Consider the following 17,605-nt stretch of genomic DNA (forward strand, 5'->3'; position numbering starts at 1 on the left):
CCCCCCCCCCCCCCCCCCCCCCCCCCCCCCCCCCCCCCCCCCCCCCCCCCCCCCCCCCCCCCCCCCCCCCCCCCCCCCCCCCCCCCGCCCTGCTGACGCCCCTCCCCCCTCCCCCCAGCTCATGTGCTGAAGTTCCACCATGAGAGCGCCAGGCCCCCCAGGCCCATCTTGCAGGCCCTCGGCCACCCCAGCACTCCCGGTGAAGCCTGGCTCCCTGGACTAGGAGGACGAGATGGCCCCCACCCTAAGGACAGAGGTGCTGGCCCCCTGGGGAGGGCACCGCAGCTCCCCCCAGTCCTACTGCGCACCCCCTGGGCCTGAGCGCAGAGGCCACCAAGGCAGGACTGGACACTGCCTGGTTTCAGGGTCCTCCAGGCCCCCTCCCTGTTCTTCCAGGAAGCCTAAGACCAGGGCCACTCCTGCCCTGCTGTCCCCTCCCTCCTGTCCTCACTGCACCCCCTCTCTCCTGGCAGCGGGAGGCTGGGTCTAATGACCTTGTCAGGCGTCCCTCCGTCTGACTGGGGCTGTGGCGCTGGTCACAGCTCAGGTGCTGAGACAGACCTGACCGGGAGAGACAGAGCCCGGGGCCGTGGGGTCCTGCCTCACCCCTTGCGCTGGGCGTCGGGGAGGGGAGAGGGGGGCCCCTGCAGAAAACCCTGCCCCCCGCGGCCCATCAGAGTCCCCCAGACTCTGCCTTTGGGACAAATGTACCCAGGCTTCTGGACAAGGCTGGCAAATGCCGTCACAAGGGCCCCCACCCACAGTCAACCTTGGCCACTAACCCGACACCAAGTGCCTGTTTGGGGCTCAGGTGCCCACCTTTCCCCCTGAGAAGGGGGACCGCTGCCACACGCCCCCCTGGTTCTAGCACCCCCCCTTCCGCTCAGGTGAGCCCGGAGCCCTTGGTCAGGTGAGCAGCCCTCGGCCCGAAGGGAGCCAGCCTCCAGGACCCCTGGGAGGAGCAGGTGGGCCCCCCACTTCAGGGAGGGGCGGCTCCCGGGGGGGCAGCTGGGAGGTGGGGGTGCAGCAGCGACAGAAGAAGCCTCGGGGGCTGGAGAGGCAGCGGGGGTTCCTGGGTCCTGGGGGGCCCAGCAAGCCTGGGGGCACATGTGGAGGGGAGGAGAGCCCAGGGAGGCCTAGCTGGGGGTTTGCATGGCACGAAGGAGGACCGGGTATGGGAGCAGGTTCATGCCCAGGGCTCACAGCCCAGCTGGACGAACAGAGACCCTGGGGGCGGGGGTCCACAGTGCCAGGTGGGCTGGGCTGCTGCCGTCTGGCTGGGTACCACCTCCCTCAGACTGCTTGCCCTTCTCTCCTACTAGGACAGGCCCCGTGCTGCCCTGTGTGACCCTGCCCCTTCCCGGACTCTGGGCACCGAGAGCGGCCGAGCAGGAGGAGCCTGGAGGCAGAAGAAGGGGGGGGGCCTTCCCTCTGTACTGTCCCCACACTCAGATAAAGTGCAGTGTGCTCACCCCGGGAGGCGTCCCTGGGGCCCCGAGTCCGTCCCCGAGTCCGTCCCTGCCGAGGGGAGTCCAAGTCTCCCCGCCCCCCACACCCCAGAGAGAAGCCTCCATCCTTCCGTGGCTTCAAGGACCCCCACCCCGCGGCCTCCTGTGCCTTGTCGCTCAGTGTGCTGGCCCCGCCCCCAGTCCAGGCCCTGCCCGGGACAGGGTTTCTCAGCCACATGGAATGACCCCGGGTGGGGGCTTTGAGATCAGTGCCCCGCCCCCTCGCCAAGGGCGGCGGCGTCAGGGGCCGTCCGACTCACCTCCCATGTGCTTGAGCCCCGTGGGGACCCTGACCTGCTGGCCCCATGCCTTGTCACTGCCAGTGCCCCCTCCCCCTGCCACCAGCCTGCACAGCACGGCTGGTGCTGTAAACACCCCTGCCCCCCCCCCCCCGACACTCGACACTCCGGGCCTGGAGACCTCACCTGTAGACCTCTCCCTGTGGGCCTGCTGCCGCCCATTTACACCCCGTCAAGTTCTAAACCAGGAAGAACTTGGGGCGGCCGTCAGGTGCAGAGGCCAACAAAGCCTTCAGGAGGTGACATTTGTGCAGAGACAGGACCGAAGTGGGGAGTGGGAGATGGTGGGAGGTTCCAGCAGGGGCACCACCAGAAACAGCAGGAGGCTGCAGAGGCCCCAGTGGCCGGGACAAGACGGCTGAGCCCGGCACCAGGGGCGAGGCCCCGGGGGCAGCCCGGCGAGCTGGGGTCTGGACTCGCACCTCAGAGGGGACCACCGGGGCTCCTGAGCAGGGAACTGGGGAGACCTGTGGTCTGTCTTCATGACCTGCGGGCAGGAACTCAGGGAGCCCAGAGGGGGCAGGCCCTCATCTGTTCCTGCTAAGAGGGAGGTGTGAGAGCAGGCCGGAGGCCGAGCCCGGGGGCAAGCAGTCTGGGGCAGGAGAGCAGGTCCGAAGCGCCTCGGGAGAGGGGAGGGGAGTCCAGGGCTCCGAGGACAGGAGGGTGTGGGCCGCCATTGCAGGGTGAGCGGGAGGCGTGGGGCCGCCCCCCCTCCCCCGGCTCGCAAGCAGGCCCTGCCCAGGAGGGGCAGGTCAGAGGAGGGACAAGGGGAGGCGCCCACCTGGACTGTGGTCAGGAGGCAGGGGTGGGGGGTGGAGCCGGGACACGAGAGCCCAGGCAGGGGGAGTCGGCACCGGCTCACCCCCCGGGCCCAGAGGGCTGGGGCAACGGCGACCCTGCCGCCAGCCTGGCCGGCGCTGCCTCTGCGGTGGCCGACTGCACGGGTCCGCGTGAGCCCACCCAGCGCCCCTCATCCCTCCACACGGGCGTGCCCGGACGCCCATGCCCACACGCGTGCACGTGCACATGACTGTCAGGTCCGGGAAACAGAGTGAGGGGAACAGGACCCTAAAGGGACAGGGCAGGGCCCCAAGCCGGGCAGACCCTGCGGCGCCCACCAGGCCAGCGAGAACCAGCAAGGACGTCCTCTTCTGTCTCTCTCTCTCTATCAAAAATAAATAAAACATTAAAAAATTTTAATAAAATAAAATACACCCTTAGATTCTTTAATGCAAAACATGATGAAGATAACGGTAATACTCCTGAGAAGAATGAGTCAGCTTGATGGCAGAAGACAGGAGCGTAACAACCCAAGGTGCTGAGGGAGAGTCCTCAGATCTGACATCCAGTGGAGTTATCACTGGAATGAAGGGGCAGAAACGGGTCCTAAGTCCACGAAGTCTCAGAAGGAGAAACACGGTCCTCCTTGGGATCCAGTGCGGGGAAGGGGGGGGGTCTGCAGAGAGGGGCAAATAACCAGAAGTCAGACCCAATAACAGGAAACCCGGTCCTTGAGACACATGGTGACAGTCACTGCCGACCTGACAACGAAGCCCTCCCCATGGACAAATCCTACAATTCTAGATCGTTCCGCTGTGGCTGGAGCGTGGGAGGCCAGGGTTCCTGAAGGCCACCACTGCGCTTGCTTTACTGGGAGATGGGCGGTGGCACGGTATCGATTTATTAAACTTTTCTTTAATGTTTATTTATTTTTGAGAGAAAGACAGAGAGTGAGCAGGGAAGGGGCAGAGAGAAAGGGAAACACAGAATCTGAAGCAGGTTCCAGGCCCGGAGCTGTCAGCACAGAACCCGACACAGGGCTTGAACCCACGAACCATGAGATTCTGACCTGAGCCAAAGTTGGACGCTCAACCCACTGAGCCCCCCAGGCGCCCCTAATTTATTAAACTCTTGAAACCTATAAATCTTGGGAGCAGCCACCAGGAGGAACAAAAGAGAACATATAACCTTCGGATTAACGTTTCTTTTATGGGAGAGAATAGAACACGGAAATGTTTCCCAGTGGAGCAGAAATGACAGTAAATGTAAGTGAGCTTCCGGACTGTTGAGAGGCAGGACCCCGCTTGCTGCCTCGAGTTGGCGCGGGGCCGCCAGGACTGGAGCGAGAGCAGCCGGGAGCCAGGAGAATGTGCGCGCCTGCCGTCCTGGGCGTTGCGCTGGGGAGGACGGTGTTTTCTGCAGACCGTGCAGAGGCGGCTGGAGGTCCGAGTCCAAACACCGGCCCCTCCCTCATCTCACGCCGCGTGAGAAAGCGGTTTTGAAAAATGCTGTAAACTGAAACATGAAAGCTAAAACAAAGCTTTCTAGAAGGAAATATAGAAGTACATACAACCTTGAGACATGCACAGATTTCTCAAGCAGGACCCACCGAGCAATAACCGTCGAAGGAAAAAAGTAATAAATTCACTTCATCAAAATGAAAAGCTTTTCTTCAAAAGACACCATTAAAGAAATGAAACCTGTAGTCACAGATGGGAAGAAATAGTGACTCACTCAAGGAGGGGATGTGTAATGAGGAAGTATTCCAGCAACTTCACTAAACAAGACACACGGGTGGTCACGGCGCAAGGACGGGGCTCGTGCAGCGTGACCACACCCGGCAGCTCAGGCCGCGCCAGGGCCGCAAGGCCACATGCTGGGAAGCTTCTAGAAACACCTCCCAGGGCCTCCTGGGGCCCCGAAGTTCTACTAGGTATTTGTGCCAGAGAAACGAAAACATGCCTACACAAAGACACGCGTGTGTACGTGCACATGTGTACGTGTGCGTGCGAGGGCATGGGAAGCACGTCCGTCCGTCACCGAGTAAATACACGGCGGTGCAGCCACAGCTGTGCACAGACGGCACGCACACCGCTGGGGCTGAACGGCCAGAGCACGCTGAACCCAAGAGGCCAAGCACAAAGGAGGATCCGCCATTTCGACGAGGTTCTAGAACACACAAAGGCTCCATTGAGATGGCGGTCAGGGCAGCAGTTTGGGGGCGGGCTTTCTGGGGAGATGGGAATGTTCCCTCCAACGACTTGGGTGGTAGCCACATGTTGTCCACCACGTAAACGGTGACAGGAGTCGGGTCAGGGGTCAGAGGTGGAGGCTGAGTGGCTACGCTGCTGTCAGAAGGGTTAGCCTTCAAAACACAGGGCGCCGCCGGAGAGGAGGGGACATCACTAAGGTAACGGGGGCTGCTCGCCGGGACACCAGGAGGACACGGCATGACAGCAGGGCTGCACGACACAGCAAATGCTGACCGAGAAGGGGACAGGCCCACAGCAGGCCCCGGTGACGCTAACACCCCCTCCGGAATCGAGAGAGACAGCAGACGGAGACCCAGGCGGACCTCTCCCCGACCTGGCCCAGCCGGCATCGCTAGAACTTGCCCCAAACCACAGCAAGTGACACCTCCCTGTCGAGGGTACGTGGAACCCTGGCCCAACACAAGGGTCACACATTTCAAATCAAACTGAGTAGTTCTCTAAGTTGACAAAGGCCAAGAATGGGCATTTTCTGGAACAGTCGATTAACACTTGATGATAAAACCAGCCTCACTGCTTAGCTGCAGAAATGCAGGGGACGGGGCAGCGAGACGCAGCCGGACCCTGATGCAAGGAGGCAAGGTGACACGGACCTGTGCGCAAACCACCTGACCACCGCGGGGGCGGCAGGGGCTCCCCAGCGCAGAGCCGTGCGCTCCTGGGGTCACAGCCAACGGAAACGCACAGATGCACCAGAACGTGCTCCAAGGTGCTTGTAGCAGAAACCCTAGAGTCCCCAGGGGCGCCCGGTGGCTCAGCAGGGCAAGCGTCCAACTCTTGGTTTTGGCTCAGGTCATGATCTCATGGTTTGTGAGTTTGATCCCTGCATCAGCTCTGTGCTGTCAGCATGGATCCTGCCTGGGATTCTCTCTCTGCCCCTCCTCCGCTCTGTCTCTCAAAATAAATAAACTTAAAAAAGAAAGAGGGGCACCTGGGTGGCTCAGTTGGTTAAGACTCCGACTTTGGCTCAGGTCAGATCTCACGTTCGTGGGTTCGAGCCCCACGTCAGGCTCTGTGCTGACAGCTCAGAGCCTGGAGCCTGCTTCAGATTCTGTGTCTCCTTCTTTCTCTGCCCCTTCCCCCTCTCATGCTCTCTCTGTATCAAAAATAAATAAAACAGTTTAAAAAATTTAAAAGAAAGAAAGAAAGAAAGAAATACTAACAGTCCCAAACTGGAAACAGCCTGAATGCCATGGACCAGGGGACAGATAAGTAGACTGGTGTGGCCTCAGATGGCGCCCCACAGTGACCGGGACACACAGACCGCGGCCAGAGCGGCACATGGATGGAGCGTGGAAGGCAGGCTGAGGAAAGGAAGCGGGCGACAGCGCACACTGTGCGACCCCCTCTCCGTGAACTTCAAGAACAGGGAAGACTAATGGGCGTGGCCGGTCTGTGTGGGCGTGGCCGGTCCGGAGAGGAAGCAGGTCAGGCTGTACCCTTGTTGCTGCGCCCTGGAGACAGGAGCATCCAGGCCTGGCGGCAGGGTGTTGAGGGCGGGCCCTCTGCCAGGCCGGTGGCCAGTGTCTGGCATCCTCTGCTAACCCCCCCCCCCCCCCCCCCCCCCGCAGACCGGGAGCCCCGCCCTCAGCGTACACATTTCACACAGAAAGGGAAAACTCCAGAACAGAGAGTCCAGAGCGCAGGACCAGAGGAAAGGTCAGCAGTCACTGATGCGGGATGCACACTGGGACCACGAGCCTGTCACGAAGCAGTTTCTAATCTGTGGGCCACAAGGTCTCCGTGGAACCACCCAGGCCTGCCACCGGGGACCACGTGCCACAGGGCGCGTCCCGTGCCCTGGCCCGCCCCAGGCGCTGTCATGGGACTTGCAAACTCGGTGAGAAGGAGGGGTGCACGGTTGCTTTGGAAGCCTGGGCGCCGGCCAGCACGTGTGCGCCCACGGTTCTCTGTGCCGTCTCAGCTGGTGCAGGGGACCACGTGGTACCTCGGGGGACCAGTGCCGTTGGAAGAAGGATCTGTTATTCAACGTCCCAAGAGAAGGGGGTGTGCCATGCCCACAGGGCCACGAGGCAGGGCAAGGGGAAGGCCTGGGCCAGAGGCCTGGGTGACCTGGGAGTCACGGCGGGGAGTAGTGGCTCTGAGCGGCAGGGGTGGGCGCCCGGCGCACGTCCTGCTCTAGGCCGATGTCCACCAGCCCTGGGAACGGGCTGGCCCTGGGCACGGTCTCTTCCCAGGCCCCCAAGATGCCAAACGCCGCGAGGTACAGAACATAAGAACAAGGTTACTACGGAGAGCGATCAGGGCACATGCCACACGGTCCTCAAAGTGCCTGGAGCCATAATCCTCCAAGCAGGAAGGACAGTCCGTTTGCAGGTGACGGAGAAGCTAACGTGTTTCCGTTTAATCGAGTGGGAACAGGGCTCAGCAGCTCCTTCCAGTTTCCTGCAGACCAACACCACGAGGGGGACCCCGTGCGGCGGCCCCCACTCACCACCAGACGGGCCCGGCCACCGCGGCGTCCCGAGTGTGGGGCGGCATCCCGGGCCCTCTGTGTCTAGTAAAACTCACCGATACGAGGGCTGAAGAGCATGCGTTTTGGTCACATGTAAATTTTGCCTCAATCAAAAAAAAAAAAAAAGAAACCTTGGAGGCAAATGTGACAACATAGTGTTTGTGGCTCATTTGGCTTGACGGGAACGTGGTACTTAGGTTTCTGTGTGTGATTTTCTGATATTATGTATTGAGTCTTGAACAAAGAAAAAACAAGGAAGGGAAAGGCAGTGTCTCCATCCCAGCGGCTCCGAGGTCTCTCCTGACCCAGAAACAAGCACCCACAGCGCCCCCCGCCCCTGCGTCTGGGCCATCACCCTCCCTGCCCCCCACCCCCATTGTTGAGCTAGCGCCCCCCAACCCCCCCATCCTCCTCTCCCCGGCCCCCTGCCCCTCCCCACGGCTTCCGTAAGGACTGAAGGGCTTACAGGTGAAATCCGCCACTCACGGAAGGTTGCCCCCGATGGCCCCCAGTGGGCAGGTGCAGGTGAGAGCCGGGCGGATGCGGCTGGACATTCAGAAGACCCTCGGGTCTCTGTCCTGCTCCTGGGCTCTAGGACCTTCCAGCCCGTTCACAGGCCCAGGGCAGGTGGGGGCGAGGGTGTGGCTGCACCCCGTCATCGCTGCCGACTGAGACCAGCAATCGGGCTTGGGCAGCGACTGTCTGCAGACCAGATGCTTGGTCTGTGCTGGGTTCTGAATGCGACTTTTCCCTCCAGGCTGCCAAGCACCTCCTGACCCAGGCACCTCGTGGGCAGGGCAGGCTCCAGGGCCAGCTCCGACCTGCCACCCAGCACCCCATTAGTCAGGGGAGGTCCAAATTTGACCATCAGTGTGAGGAACAGGTTCCTTGGCCTCCGGGTTGTTCCCCCTTCCCCGGCACTCAGGGCCTAAGGGCTCCGAAGAAACAAGGAGAGCCCGAGGGCAGCATGTGCCCACCCCCACGCCGCCCCAGGGTCACTATTGATGCCGCCTTGTGGGGGGATGACACCGAGGTCCCCAACTGTGACCCTCGGGCCTCCCCCTGCCATCTCAGGTCAGCGCGACCCCTGTGATGCACTGAGGCACAGTCTCCTCCGCCACAATGGCTCACGGGGCAAGACGAAGCCCGGGGGCGGGGCCTGTGGGCCCCCAACACACATGACATTTCTCTGGGATCACGCCGCAGAGGGTCCTGCAGTCAGCCTGGGCAAGCTGTCCTCGGGGATCCTCACCACGGCCACCATGCCTGTGCTTCAGAGAGGGTCTCCCAAGGGGCTGTGCACAGAGGGTCCCCCAGGAGGTCAGGGAGAGCCTGGACAGGGACCCACACACTCGACACTGCCCTGGGACCCACACAACTACCAGTGTCCACTGGGACCCTGGAATTCTTAACTAGGACCTCCCAGGACCCTAGAAAGGCAGAAGTCCAGAGTCCCTGGAGTGAAGGGCACCCATGCCCGTGGGGTGCCTTTTGCTAGACCCCCTGCATGCCAGCCCCAGAACTCTCGTTGTCACTAATTTACCCAGAATAAAACACGACAAAACAAACATCCCTGCTTGGCCCCACCCCTGGCAAACGAGAGTGAAGGGTCTGCTGCCTGGCCTCTGGGGGGGCCGCCAGGGCGGGGCTCCAATGCCCGGGCCTCCACGACCCCACAGGGATGAGGGCACCTGGGGGCTGACAGCGACGGAAGCTGTGGCCCTTGGGACAGTTGGGACTGCTAGCTGCTTGCTGAGTGGTGGGCCGCGTGTCCTAGGCAGGAAGCCAATGTGTCACCATGCTCCAGACAAACTTTAATAAGACCTAGGCGGTGCCCCGCCCCGCAGACAAGAACAGGCAGCCCTCGCCGTCCCTTCCGGCCTGGCCGTGCCCCGGCTGCCCAGGGGCGCTGGCCCTCTCCAAGGCCATCTTGCAGGAGGCAGAGAACAGGGGCGATCTGGCAGGTGCTGTGACCCCACACAGGAACCGCTGGGGCAGCCAGGCCCTGACCCCGGGCTGTGGGCACCGGGCCCCGTGCCCCTAGATCATGCCGGCCAGCCAGGGGGGCAGGAAGAGGCCTGCGGTGCCCAGCAGGCAGACGATGATGAACACCCACAGGAAGATGCGGTCGATGACCATGGCCACGTACTTCCAGTCCTCCTTCACCTGCAGACACAGACACGTGCGGTCACGCCCGGCCACCGCCCGCAGGCCTCCGGCCCCCCAAACCTTCTAGAACCCGGCACTCTTCCCAGCAGCTCCCATCTCCCTGCCTCGACACCAGGTGACCCCTCAGGGGAGCGCCTGCGTCGAGCTGAGCAGGAGGGGCTCAGAGGCGCGACCTGCCAGCCGGGGCCCGAGCCGCACGGGGCTCACCATCCCCTGGTGGGGCCAGCGGTGCGGCTGCCACAGGGCTGCGGTTCGGTGCTGTGGCCCTCCTGACCCCGCCTGCCCGGCCAGGAGCCCGAGGGCCAGGGAGGCAGAGACAAGGACAGCCTCTGGGACCCCAGCGTCCCGGCTGCTTCATGGTGAAAATTTGCTCTCACCAAGCTGGGAGGGACACCATGGAGACCATCAGGTGCACCATTTTGCAGATGGGGAAAGTGAGGCCCAGAGAGGGGACGCCCACATGCCTTGGCTTGTCAGGGCCAGGGCCAGGAGCGCTCTGGTGGGCCCCACGGTGGACCATGTCCAGAGAGTGACGGCCGAGGCCCAGCTGCCCTCCACTCCACCTACCGTGTTCCAGGGGGCGGGGCTCACAGGCCAGCTGGCCTCTGGGGTCAGTGGGGTCTCCTGGCTCTGTCCCTAAAGTCCCTGGCAGACCAGGGCACTGCGGGCAGGCTCTGAGGGGGGCACGGCAACAGTAGCAGAGGGCTCCTTGGAGGCCGTGAGGGAGACCCTGGTTTGAAGTGAGGCCCAGAACACGGAGGCCAGAGGGCATGTCCCCTGCAGCCATTCACCTGAAGGAAGGTGGCAGCACTGTCAAGGTACAGGTGGGGATGCTGAGGCCCAGGGGGCAGCCCAGGGCAGAGGCTCAGAGAGGCGCAAGCAGTGGCGGGGCCGGACCAGTGGGCCCGTGCCCAGGGGACGGGAAAGGACACAGCCCCAGGCCCAGGCCAGCTGGGCACGACGGGCAGCCTGGGCAGGGGCTTGGCTCTGCCGTTGTGCAGCATGGAAGGCACAGAGAGCCCGTCACTGCCATTTTCTGATTTCTCAAGTGGCCAGAGGCCTCCCGATGGGTTTAACCCAAACCAAAGCTGCAGAGCAAACGAGGTCACTTATAAATAAAAGTCCGCCCAGGACCCTCCGTTCCAGGGAGGCCGAGAGGCGGCGCATCCTCCGCTTTGTCTTTGAGTCCCCGCTCACGTCCCCCATCCGGCAGATGAAAGGCCCTGGAGGACAAAGCCGCCCAGAGCATCTGAGGCCCGACCTCGTGAAGGCAGCCTGGCTCCCCAGGGCCTGGCGACGCTCCGAAACCAGAACCAGGTCGTGGCGGCCAGACCCGCGGTGCGGATAAATGACGGGCCAGGCCCCCTCGGGAGAGGCGCCGTCCCGCCGCCTGGCCCCCTGAGGGCTCTGGTCACACTTCTAGCGGTGTCCATCGCTCCTCAGCAGGGCTCAGACCCCCACGTAGTCAGGAACCGTCTGTTCTTTCAAGAGCTGGCAGAACCTTCTGGAAACCTCACAGCCTCTTGAGGTTCAGCGGGGTGCCTGGGAAACTGGGGGTGTGCTGTGCGGCCCAGCGCCCCTGATCCTCTCCAAGGCTCACTCAGCCATGGGGCATGTGGTCCTGGGGCCACATACGTCCCATAAACAATCAGGGGCCGTGACCCACGGTGCAGGTAGGGACAGCAGAGTCCCCAGCACAGCCGCAGCACCAGTGGGCAGGACACAGTTGACAAAGGACAAAGTCAGCACAGCAGGACAGAGGTCGGGCCCCAGGCTGACCAGCGAACGGCGGCCCAGCAGACTGACCGTGGCGGGCCCCTCTCACTTCCTCTGCCCGTGCTCTGACTTTGCAATGTCCCCACCTCCCTCTCGGCTACATGGGGTCCTGAGCGCCGGCCAAGTCTGAGCTGGGATGGGTGGACAAATGTCAGTACAAGGAAAAAGGAACATTCCCTAGCGGTGGGGGTCAGGCAGGGATGGCCCACCCCTGGGCCCAGCGCCCACCAGCTGGGGTCCTGGGCACATCTGGTGAGCCAGGTACAATAGGTGTGTGGCCGTCCTGTCTCAGACATAGGGCTGACACTCAGCAGAGGACTGGGGACATTGTCAGGGCGCCCTCTGATCCTTGCTGGTGACTGGGAGCAGGTGGGGGTGTGCTGGCCCTGGGCCTCCTCTGCAGTCGGGGTCCCAGGGTCCCCAGGTCCTTGTAGCCAGGCCAGCGTCAGCGCCCCTTCACCCACAACTCCCAGCTTGACATGCAGGGTGCTGGCCAAAGAAGCAGGGCTGTGCCTCAGACCCAGTCCTTCCCTCTCCCTACCCCTCCTCCTCTGCCTCTCCCTCACCCACCCCCAGCCCTCCTCAGAGGCCCCCTCCCAGTTTGGACAAAGCATTTCTGGTGCCCAGCAGCAGTGCCCAGACTTCCTGGGCAAGGCCTCCCTGCCGCCTGCAACTCCCTGTGTCCTAAATGTCACCGAGGACACCCCTGCAGGCCACTCAGTGCTAGGCGCTCTGGGCCACCGGCCCCAGGGCCACCCCAGGGACCTCCTGCCAGTGTCAGATGCTCAGGGAAGAGAGAGCAGGACAGGGTGAGGCTTGAGCTGCGTGCACCCCGGAGCTCAGGAGCCCGGGTCTGGGCCCTGGCCTCTCGACTTCTCACTGGCCACTCTGTCCTCTGGAGACGAAAGGGAAGCAGAGAGCATCTGCCCAGCCAGACAAAGCCATGGGCAAAAACTTACCGAGAAGTCTGTGTCTTCCGCCTTCAGATGGTCGGCGATGTACTGGACGCCCTCCACAGCCCGCGTCAGCGCCGGGGACAGGGGCAGGTGCCGGGGTGCGGCTCTGGGGCCGCGGGCTCTGAGCAGGGCGTTCGGGGACAGCTCCTTCTGGCACCTGCACTTGCACGGAGAGGGCTGGTCTGGGGGCGGGAGCTCGGCTGAGCTGGCCTTCAGAAGGGCGGGGGAGCCGGCCACAGGGTCCCCTGCCCGGGAGGCAGCTTCGTCTTGGGGGACGCAGTACTGGATGCTCCGAGACCGGCACCGGACGCCATCCTCTGCGGCTTCCGCAGGCCCAGACACATGCTGGACGCTCAGGGACCGGGCCTTGGCGAGCCCCGGGGCCCGGGTGCTGGTGGGTGGGTGGCCGGGATCAGGCGAGGGGCAGGGGCCCCTGTTCTCAGCCTCCCAGGGCTGCAGAGCAGGGGCCTGGTCCGAGGGCGGCTTGCAGGCTGGCTGGGGCTTGGCCGGCTCATCCAGGGGGCCGCAGAAGGACGGGGAGGGCGAGGGGCCCGGGCTCTGGGCTGCGCTCCGGAGGCCGGGCTCCCCCTCGGGCTCAGGCCAGAAGCCCGGGGCGCTGGCCATCTTGTGCATGGACTCGATGAGCCGCCGGCAGTTGTCCTTGACCACAGACGGCCGTTTCATGAAGAGCAAGCGGGGCACAATGTCCAGGAAGAGCCGGCGGACCCAGGCGGGCATGGTGTGCGTGCGCGGCGAGCGGTGGTGCACGTTGAGCACGAAGACCGTGATGACGATGGAGAGCGTGACGAAGATCATGGTGAACAGCAGGTACTCGCCGATGAGCGGGATGACCAGCGAGGTGGAGGGGATGATCTCGGTGATGAGCAGCAGGAAGACGGTGAGCGAGAGCAGCACGGAGATGCAGAGCGTGATCTTCTCGCCGCACTCGGACGGCAGGTAGAAGACGAGCACGGTGAGGCAGGAGATGAGCAGGCAGGGGATGATGAGGTTGATGGTGTAGAAGAGCGGCAGGCGCCGGATGACGAAGGCGTAGGTGATGTCGGGGTAGACCTCGGCGCAGCACTCGTACTTCCTGGTGTTGTAGGTGCCCACGGCGTCCACGATGACCCACTCCCCGCTCTCCCACAAGTCCAGCTGGTCCACGTGGCTCTGCGTGCTCACCAGGTCGATCTTGGCCTTGTCGTAGGTCCAGGACCCGAACTTCATGGTGCAGTTCTGTTGGTCGAAGGGGAAGAAGGTGACGTCGATGCTGCACGAGCTCTTGTAGATGGCAGGAGGCGTCCACTGCACCCGCCCGTCGTGGAAGAGGTGGGCCTTGGTCAGGTGGGTGACCGCAAAGTCCCCGTCCGCGCTGAGGGGAGAGAGGGGCGTGAGGCTGCCCGCGCCGGGCTCGCCGGGCTCCCACTTCACAAGGGGGCACAGCGAGGGGCGGTTTGCCGGGGGCAGGGCTGGGCTGCTGGCCCTGGGCACACGTCAGCCACCTGCCTCAGCTGATCGGTCCTGCCCTAGGGGGACATGACCTGACGGCAGTGATCACCTAGGGAAGGGGCAGGGATGGGCCTGCCCCTTCCAGCACCGAGGAGGGGTGGGGTGGTGGCCGGTCCATTTCCATCCTGGAGCCAGGAGCTAGTCTGTGCCAGGACCCATGGGGAGCCTAAAGCGGGGGTCAGGTCCCTGCAAGGGCCGAAGGTCACAGTGTGAGGGAAAGGGGCGGTGCCCCTCCCCACAGCCCAGGGCAGAGGGCCAGGCTCCTGAGAAGGTCTGGGCCCCCACCCACATGCCATGCACATTTGTGTCCACGTGGGGTCAGGGCCGAGCAGGCCCTCCTGGGACCCATCTCTGCCCACCTGGCCATCCACGCTATATGCACATGAGGGCACGGACGTGAAAGTGGCTGCTGGGCACCAGGCAGCAGAACTCTGCAAGGCCCCCCAGGACTGAGCCTAGTCCCCTGCGGGTCCCCCCTGGGGCTGGGCCGGGCCTGTGTGGTCTCCTGCCTCAAACTACACGTGCCGGCACCACTGAGCACTTTACTGCTCTCGCTCTCTCTCTCTCTCTCTCTCTCTCTCTCTCTCTCTCCTCTCTCTCTTTCTCGGTTAGACTCACAGTCACAGGTGGGAAGGACGCCCCCCTCCTCCACAGGTGAGGACCCCAGGCCACATGAGCGGAGATGACAGCCCGTCTCTGGCCTCCCGCCCACTCGCCTCGCCTTGGCCTGAGGGGTGTTGCTGCTGCCCCCAGGCCAAGTGGGTGGCAGAACAGGGCTGGGGGAGGGTACTGTCTGTGACCTCAGGCTTCCCAGCGGGCAGCATCTGTCTCACTGTCTCCACAAGTGCCTCTGGGCATGAGGAGCGGGGCAGCCGCCCAGGAACCCTCTCACCAGCCCCACTCTCTTTTGTGGCTGCCAGCGGTGTTCTCCCAGGCCTGGGCCATCCACTTGGACAAGCCGGGTTGGTGCCCGGGCTTGGCTCTGAAGGGCCGGTGGGGACCCTCCCCACGGCCACGCGGAGCCGCAAGGACGGTGGCTCAAGGACCACTCTGCCTTCGCACCACGGAGGAGGGGGGTCACCACAGCCCGCTGGCCCAGCATCTCGGCCGGAGGAGCCGCCTGCTGAGACCCCCAGGCCCTGGAGGCCGGTGCTCAGCCCCCAGTGCGGGTCAGATGCCCACCAAGGGCTCAGAACTCAGCCTTCCGTGCCAGCCTGCACACCCTGCTTCCCACACCACCGTGGGCTCGCTCAGCCTGGGTCCAGAAGCCCCTGCCCCAGTGAACACCTCCCTGTCCCCCACATCCGGCTCAGAGACCCCCAGTGCTCTCAGTTGGCACCAGTCTGACCCCCATGAACCCTTCTGAGCTGACGTCTAGGTGGGCGGCAGGTGGAGACCTGAGAATAGATGCCCATGAAGAGGGCAGGGGCTTTCCACTGGGGGCCGCTGGACACCGGCCTGGGGCTGAGCCCCCTCCCGGGCAGGAGGACGCGGACTGTCGTCACTCAGCCACTGCCTCCAAACCCCCAGCCTTGTCCCTCTGCGGCACAAAGCAAATGAGCCAGCGCCGCTCAGCAAACATTCTGCACAGAGATTAGAGGCTCCAATCAGTGGCATGAGCCCGGCGGCCCTGATCCTCCAGGCAGGGCAGGGAACGTTCTAGAAGTCCACTGAAAGCAACCCCAGGAACTGGGAATCTGCACCCAGGCCTCTGGGTTTTGATGCCCGCAGACAGGACCAGAGCTTTCTCCTGGGGCACAGTCTGCTGACCCCTACGGCTGTGCCACCAGCTGCAAGGCCAGCGTCCAGCCCAGCCCAGACCTGGCTCGGATCCCGGGGACACCTCCTGGGAGCTCGCCTGGGCCTGCGGGTGGACGTGCTCCCAGCGTGCAGCAGCCAGACCATGTCCTGAGGAAGCGGACGATCTCACAAGGTGGCCCACAGGGTCCAACATCTTCCCATCTGGCTCCGGGGCCCCCGGTGGTGCAGGGGTGAGGCCCGGTGCAGGCTGATGAAGCACCCAGCGGTTTCGGGCTCCACGGCAGGCATCCAGCAGGGCTGTGCCTCCAGGGAGCCGAAGGGCATGGACACTGGGACTGGACGGTCAGAGACCGAGGACGTTTGGGACTCGCCATGGGCAGCTGTGGCCACAGCAGAGCAGGGGAGACGTCCAGCCTGTCCGGGCTCCTGCTCCAGGCCCTGTGAACCCCCATCCACATGGTGCTGCGTGTAAGAGGCCTTGCCAGACCCTCTGCCCCAAAGGGCCCACGTTGGAGAGACCCCCAGTGGACAGCCAGCATGTCCCTCCAGCCGAGGGGGGTCTTCAAAGCCATCAGAAGAGCTGCCCCCGTCTTTCCCCTCCCCCCGTAACCCAGGGTGACCACTTGGCCACACTCGAGTGGACACCGCTGCCACCCGTTGTCCCTGGAAACAAGCCTCCCTCGTGGCCGTGGCTTGGCCAGCATCAGCCACCGGCTCCAGGGCCCGTCCTCACCCAGAGGAGCCTCTGTGCCGGCCGCAGCCTCACAGAGAAGCCGGGGGTCCACTCGCACCTCCCCCAGATCCTGGCAGGAGAAGAGACAAGGAGGGACTGAGTGCAGCCCCATCCTGGGACGCAGTCCCGGGGGGGTCTGTGCAGATGCCAGAGCTGCTTCTCAGCCACCACATCCTGCCCAGGGAGGGTCTCGTGTCCCCACAGCGTGAAGGCTTCCAGGGGTCCCAGGGTGCCGACACTGATGCATGTTCTCTGAATCAGTCCCTCGGACGGCTTCGGCGCTAGGTCTCGGGTTGAGGAGGGGTGTGGGGAGCGGACGGTGGAGCCCGGGAGGGCGGGGGTGGCCGCAGGAGCCCAGGGCTCCCGGTTGGGAGGGCGGGTGTTGAGAGCGGAGGAGACTGCCCTGCGGGAAGAGCCCCCCCGCCCCCTGGGAGCCCCTTTAATGCATCCACGAAGACCATCAAGCTCTTCCCATCGTTATTACTGGAATCAATTAAGTTGGAAAGAAGCCCAATCGTTTTTAATCAAATAGCAACGTTTTATAGGTCAGGCCCGTCGCCCAGGGGGCCCGGAAGGGGCTTTGTACCAGGGCCCACTGGGGTCCGGGGGGGAGCTAAGTGCTTGCATTTGCTTTGTTCCTAAGTGCTGTGGGCGCTGCCGCCCAGGCCTGAGCCCGAATGAGCCACCCAGGCGTGACCCAGCCGTGACCCAGCCGTGACACGGGGACAGAGGAGGACGGCAGGCTGCCCCGGGCTCAGGATGCCCCTGCAAGGGTCCCGGGAAAGGACGAGCTGGAGCCCGCTCTCTGCCGTGGCCATGCCTGCAAACCACTGGCTTCCCGGCACAGAAGCACCAGGTCCGTGAGCAGATTTGGGAGGCGCCCGGAGGCTCAGGAGCGCTGCGGCTGCGGGGGAGGGGGGGCGGGGGGGGGCAGCGAGCTGGGCCGGGTGGTCTGGAAGCTTCCTGCACAGCAGTGAGGTATGCGTGGAAGGGACCACCGGCCCGGCTGGGGACAGATCCCGACAGTGAGCGCCTCCCGCAGCAGGCGGCTCGGGGCCTGCAGTCACCTTGCGGCAGGACTGAGTGGGGTGTCGGTCCAGGAAGGGGCCCAGGCAGGCACGCAGCCCCCGGGGCCCTGTCTCCTGCTTCGTTCACCAGTCACTCCCAGGCCCTCGCCCCTCCTCCTTCCAGAGGCCTGAGCCCTGGCCCCCGGCGGCGGGGCCACACAGGCACCGCCTCTCGCTCACGCCTGGACCCAGGGGCCCGCACCCCGCCTGCAGCTCCCAGGACTCACTTGTTGTAGAGGACGATGTCCGGCCGCCAGATCAGCTCTGAGGGGACGCGGATGGAGGTGACGTTCTCGTAGTC

At 64.0% G+C, this 17,605-nt stretch overlaps 2 protein-coding genes across 6 annotated transcripts in view; one reads left to right on the plus strand and one right to left on the minus strand.

Annotated features, from left to right (window-relative positions):
• COL20A1 (collagen type XX alpha 1 chain) overlaps positions 1-1,498 on the plus strand; it is a 26,237-nt gene extending 24,739 nt beyond the window's left edge. For all 4 annotated transcript variants that reach the window (XM_029918533.1, XM_029918536.1, XM_029918535.1 and 1 more), the window contains 3 exons: positions 119-256; positions 888-965; positions 1,323-1,498. In XM_029918533.1, the coding sequence (XP_029774393.1) occupies positions 119-256; positions 888-965; positions 1,323-1,348 (242 nt within the window). In that variant the 3' untranslated portion in view covers positions 1,349-1,498. The remainder of the gene's footprint in view (positions 1-118; positions 257-887; positions 966-1,322) is intronic.
• A 7,626-nt stretch (positions 1,499-9,124) lies between these two features.
• On the minus strand, positions 9,125-17,599 carry CHRNA4 (cholinergic receptor nicotinic alpha 4 subunit). 2 transcript variants are annotated; one of them, XM_029918955.1, is made up of 3 exons: positions 17,532-17,599; positions 12,238-13,470; positions 9,125-9,499 (listed from the first exon to the last, which is right to left on the minus strand). In XM_029918955.1, exons 2-3 carry the CDS (start codon positions 13,459-13,461, stop codon positions 9,374-9,376), a joined length of 1,350 nt encoding a protein of 449 aa, XP_029774815.1. In that variant the 5' UTR covers positions 13,462-13,470; positions 17,532-17,599; the 3' UTR covers positions 9,125-9,373. The 2 variants fall into 2 exon arrangements, with proteins under 2 accessions (XP_029774815.1, XP_029774816.1); XM_029918956.1 differs by having other exon boundaries at positions 12,238-13,606.
• Between the last annotated feature and the right edge of the window lie 6 nt (positions 17,600-17,605).

The sequence above is a fragment of the Suricata suricatta genome, chromosome 12 (genome assembly GCF_006229205.1).
Source record: "Suricata suricatta isolate VVHF042 chromosome 12, meerkat_22Aug2017_6uvM2_HiC, whole genome shotgun sequence".
NCBI classification, from domain to species: Eukaryota; Metazoa; Chordata; class Mammalia; order Carnivora; family Herpestidae; genus Suricata; species Suricata suricatta.

What these genes read in the sequence shown, in the direction of transcription:
- CHRNA4 (XM_029918955.1), bottom strand. Translation starts at nt 13,461, where the DNA reads ATGAAGTTCGGGTCCTGGACCTACGACAAGGCCAAGATCGACCTGGTG. An exon ending in CGGAAGACACAGACTTCTCG is followed by an intron (nt 9,500 to 12,237) that starts GTAAGTTTTTGC and finishes CTGTGTCTGCAG; the next exon opens with GTGAAGGAGGACTGGAAGTA.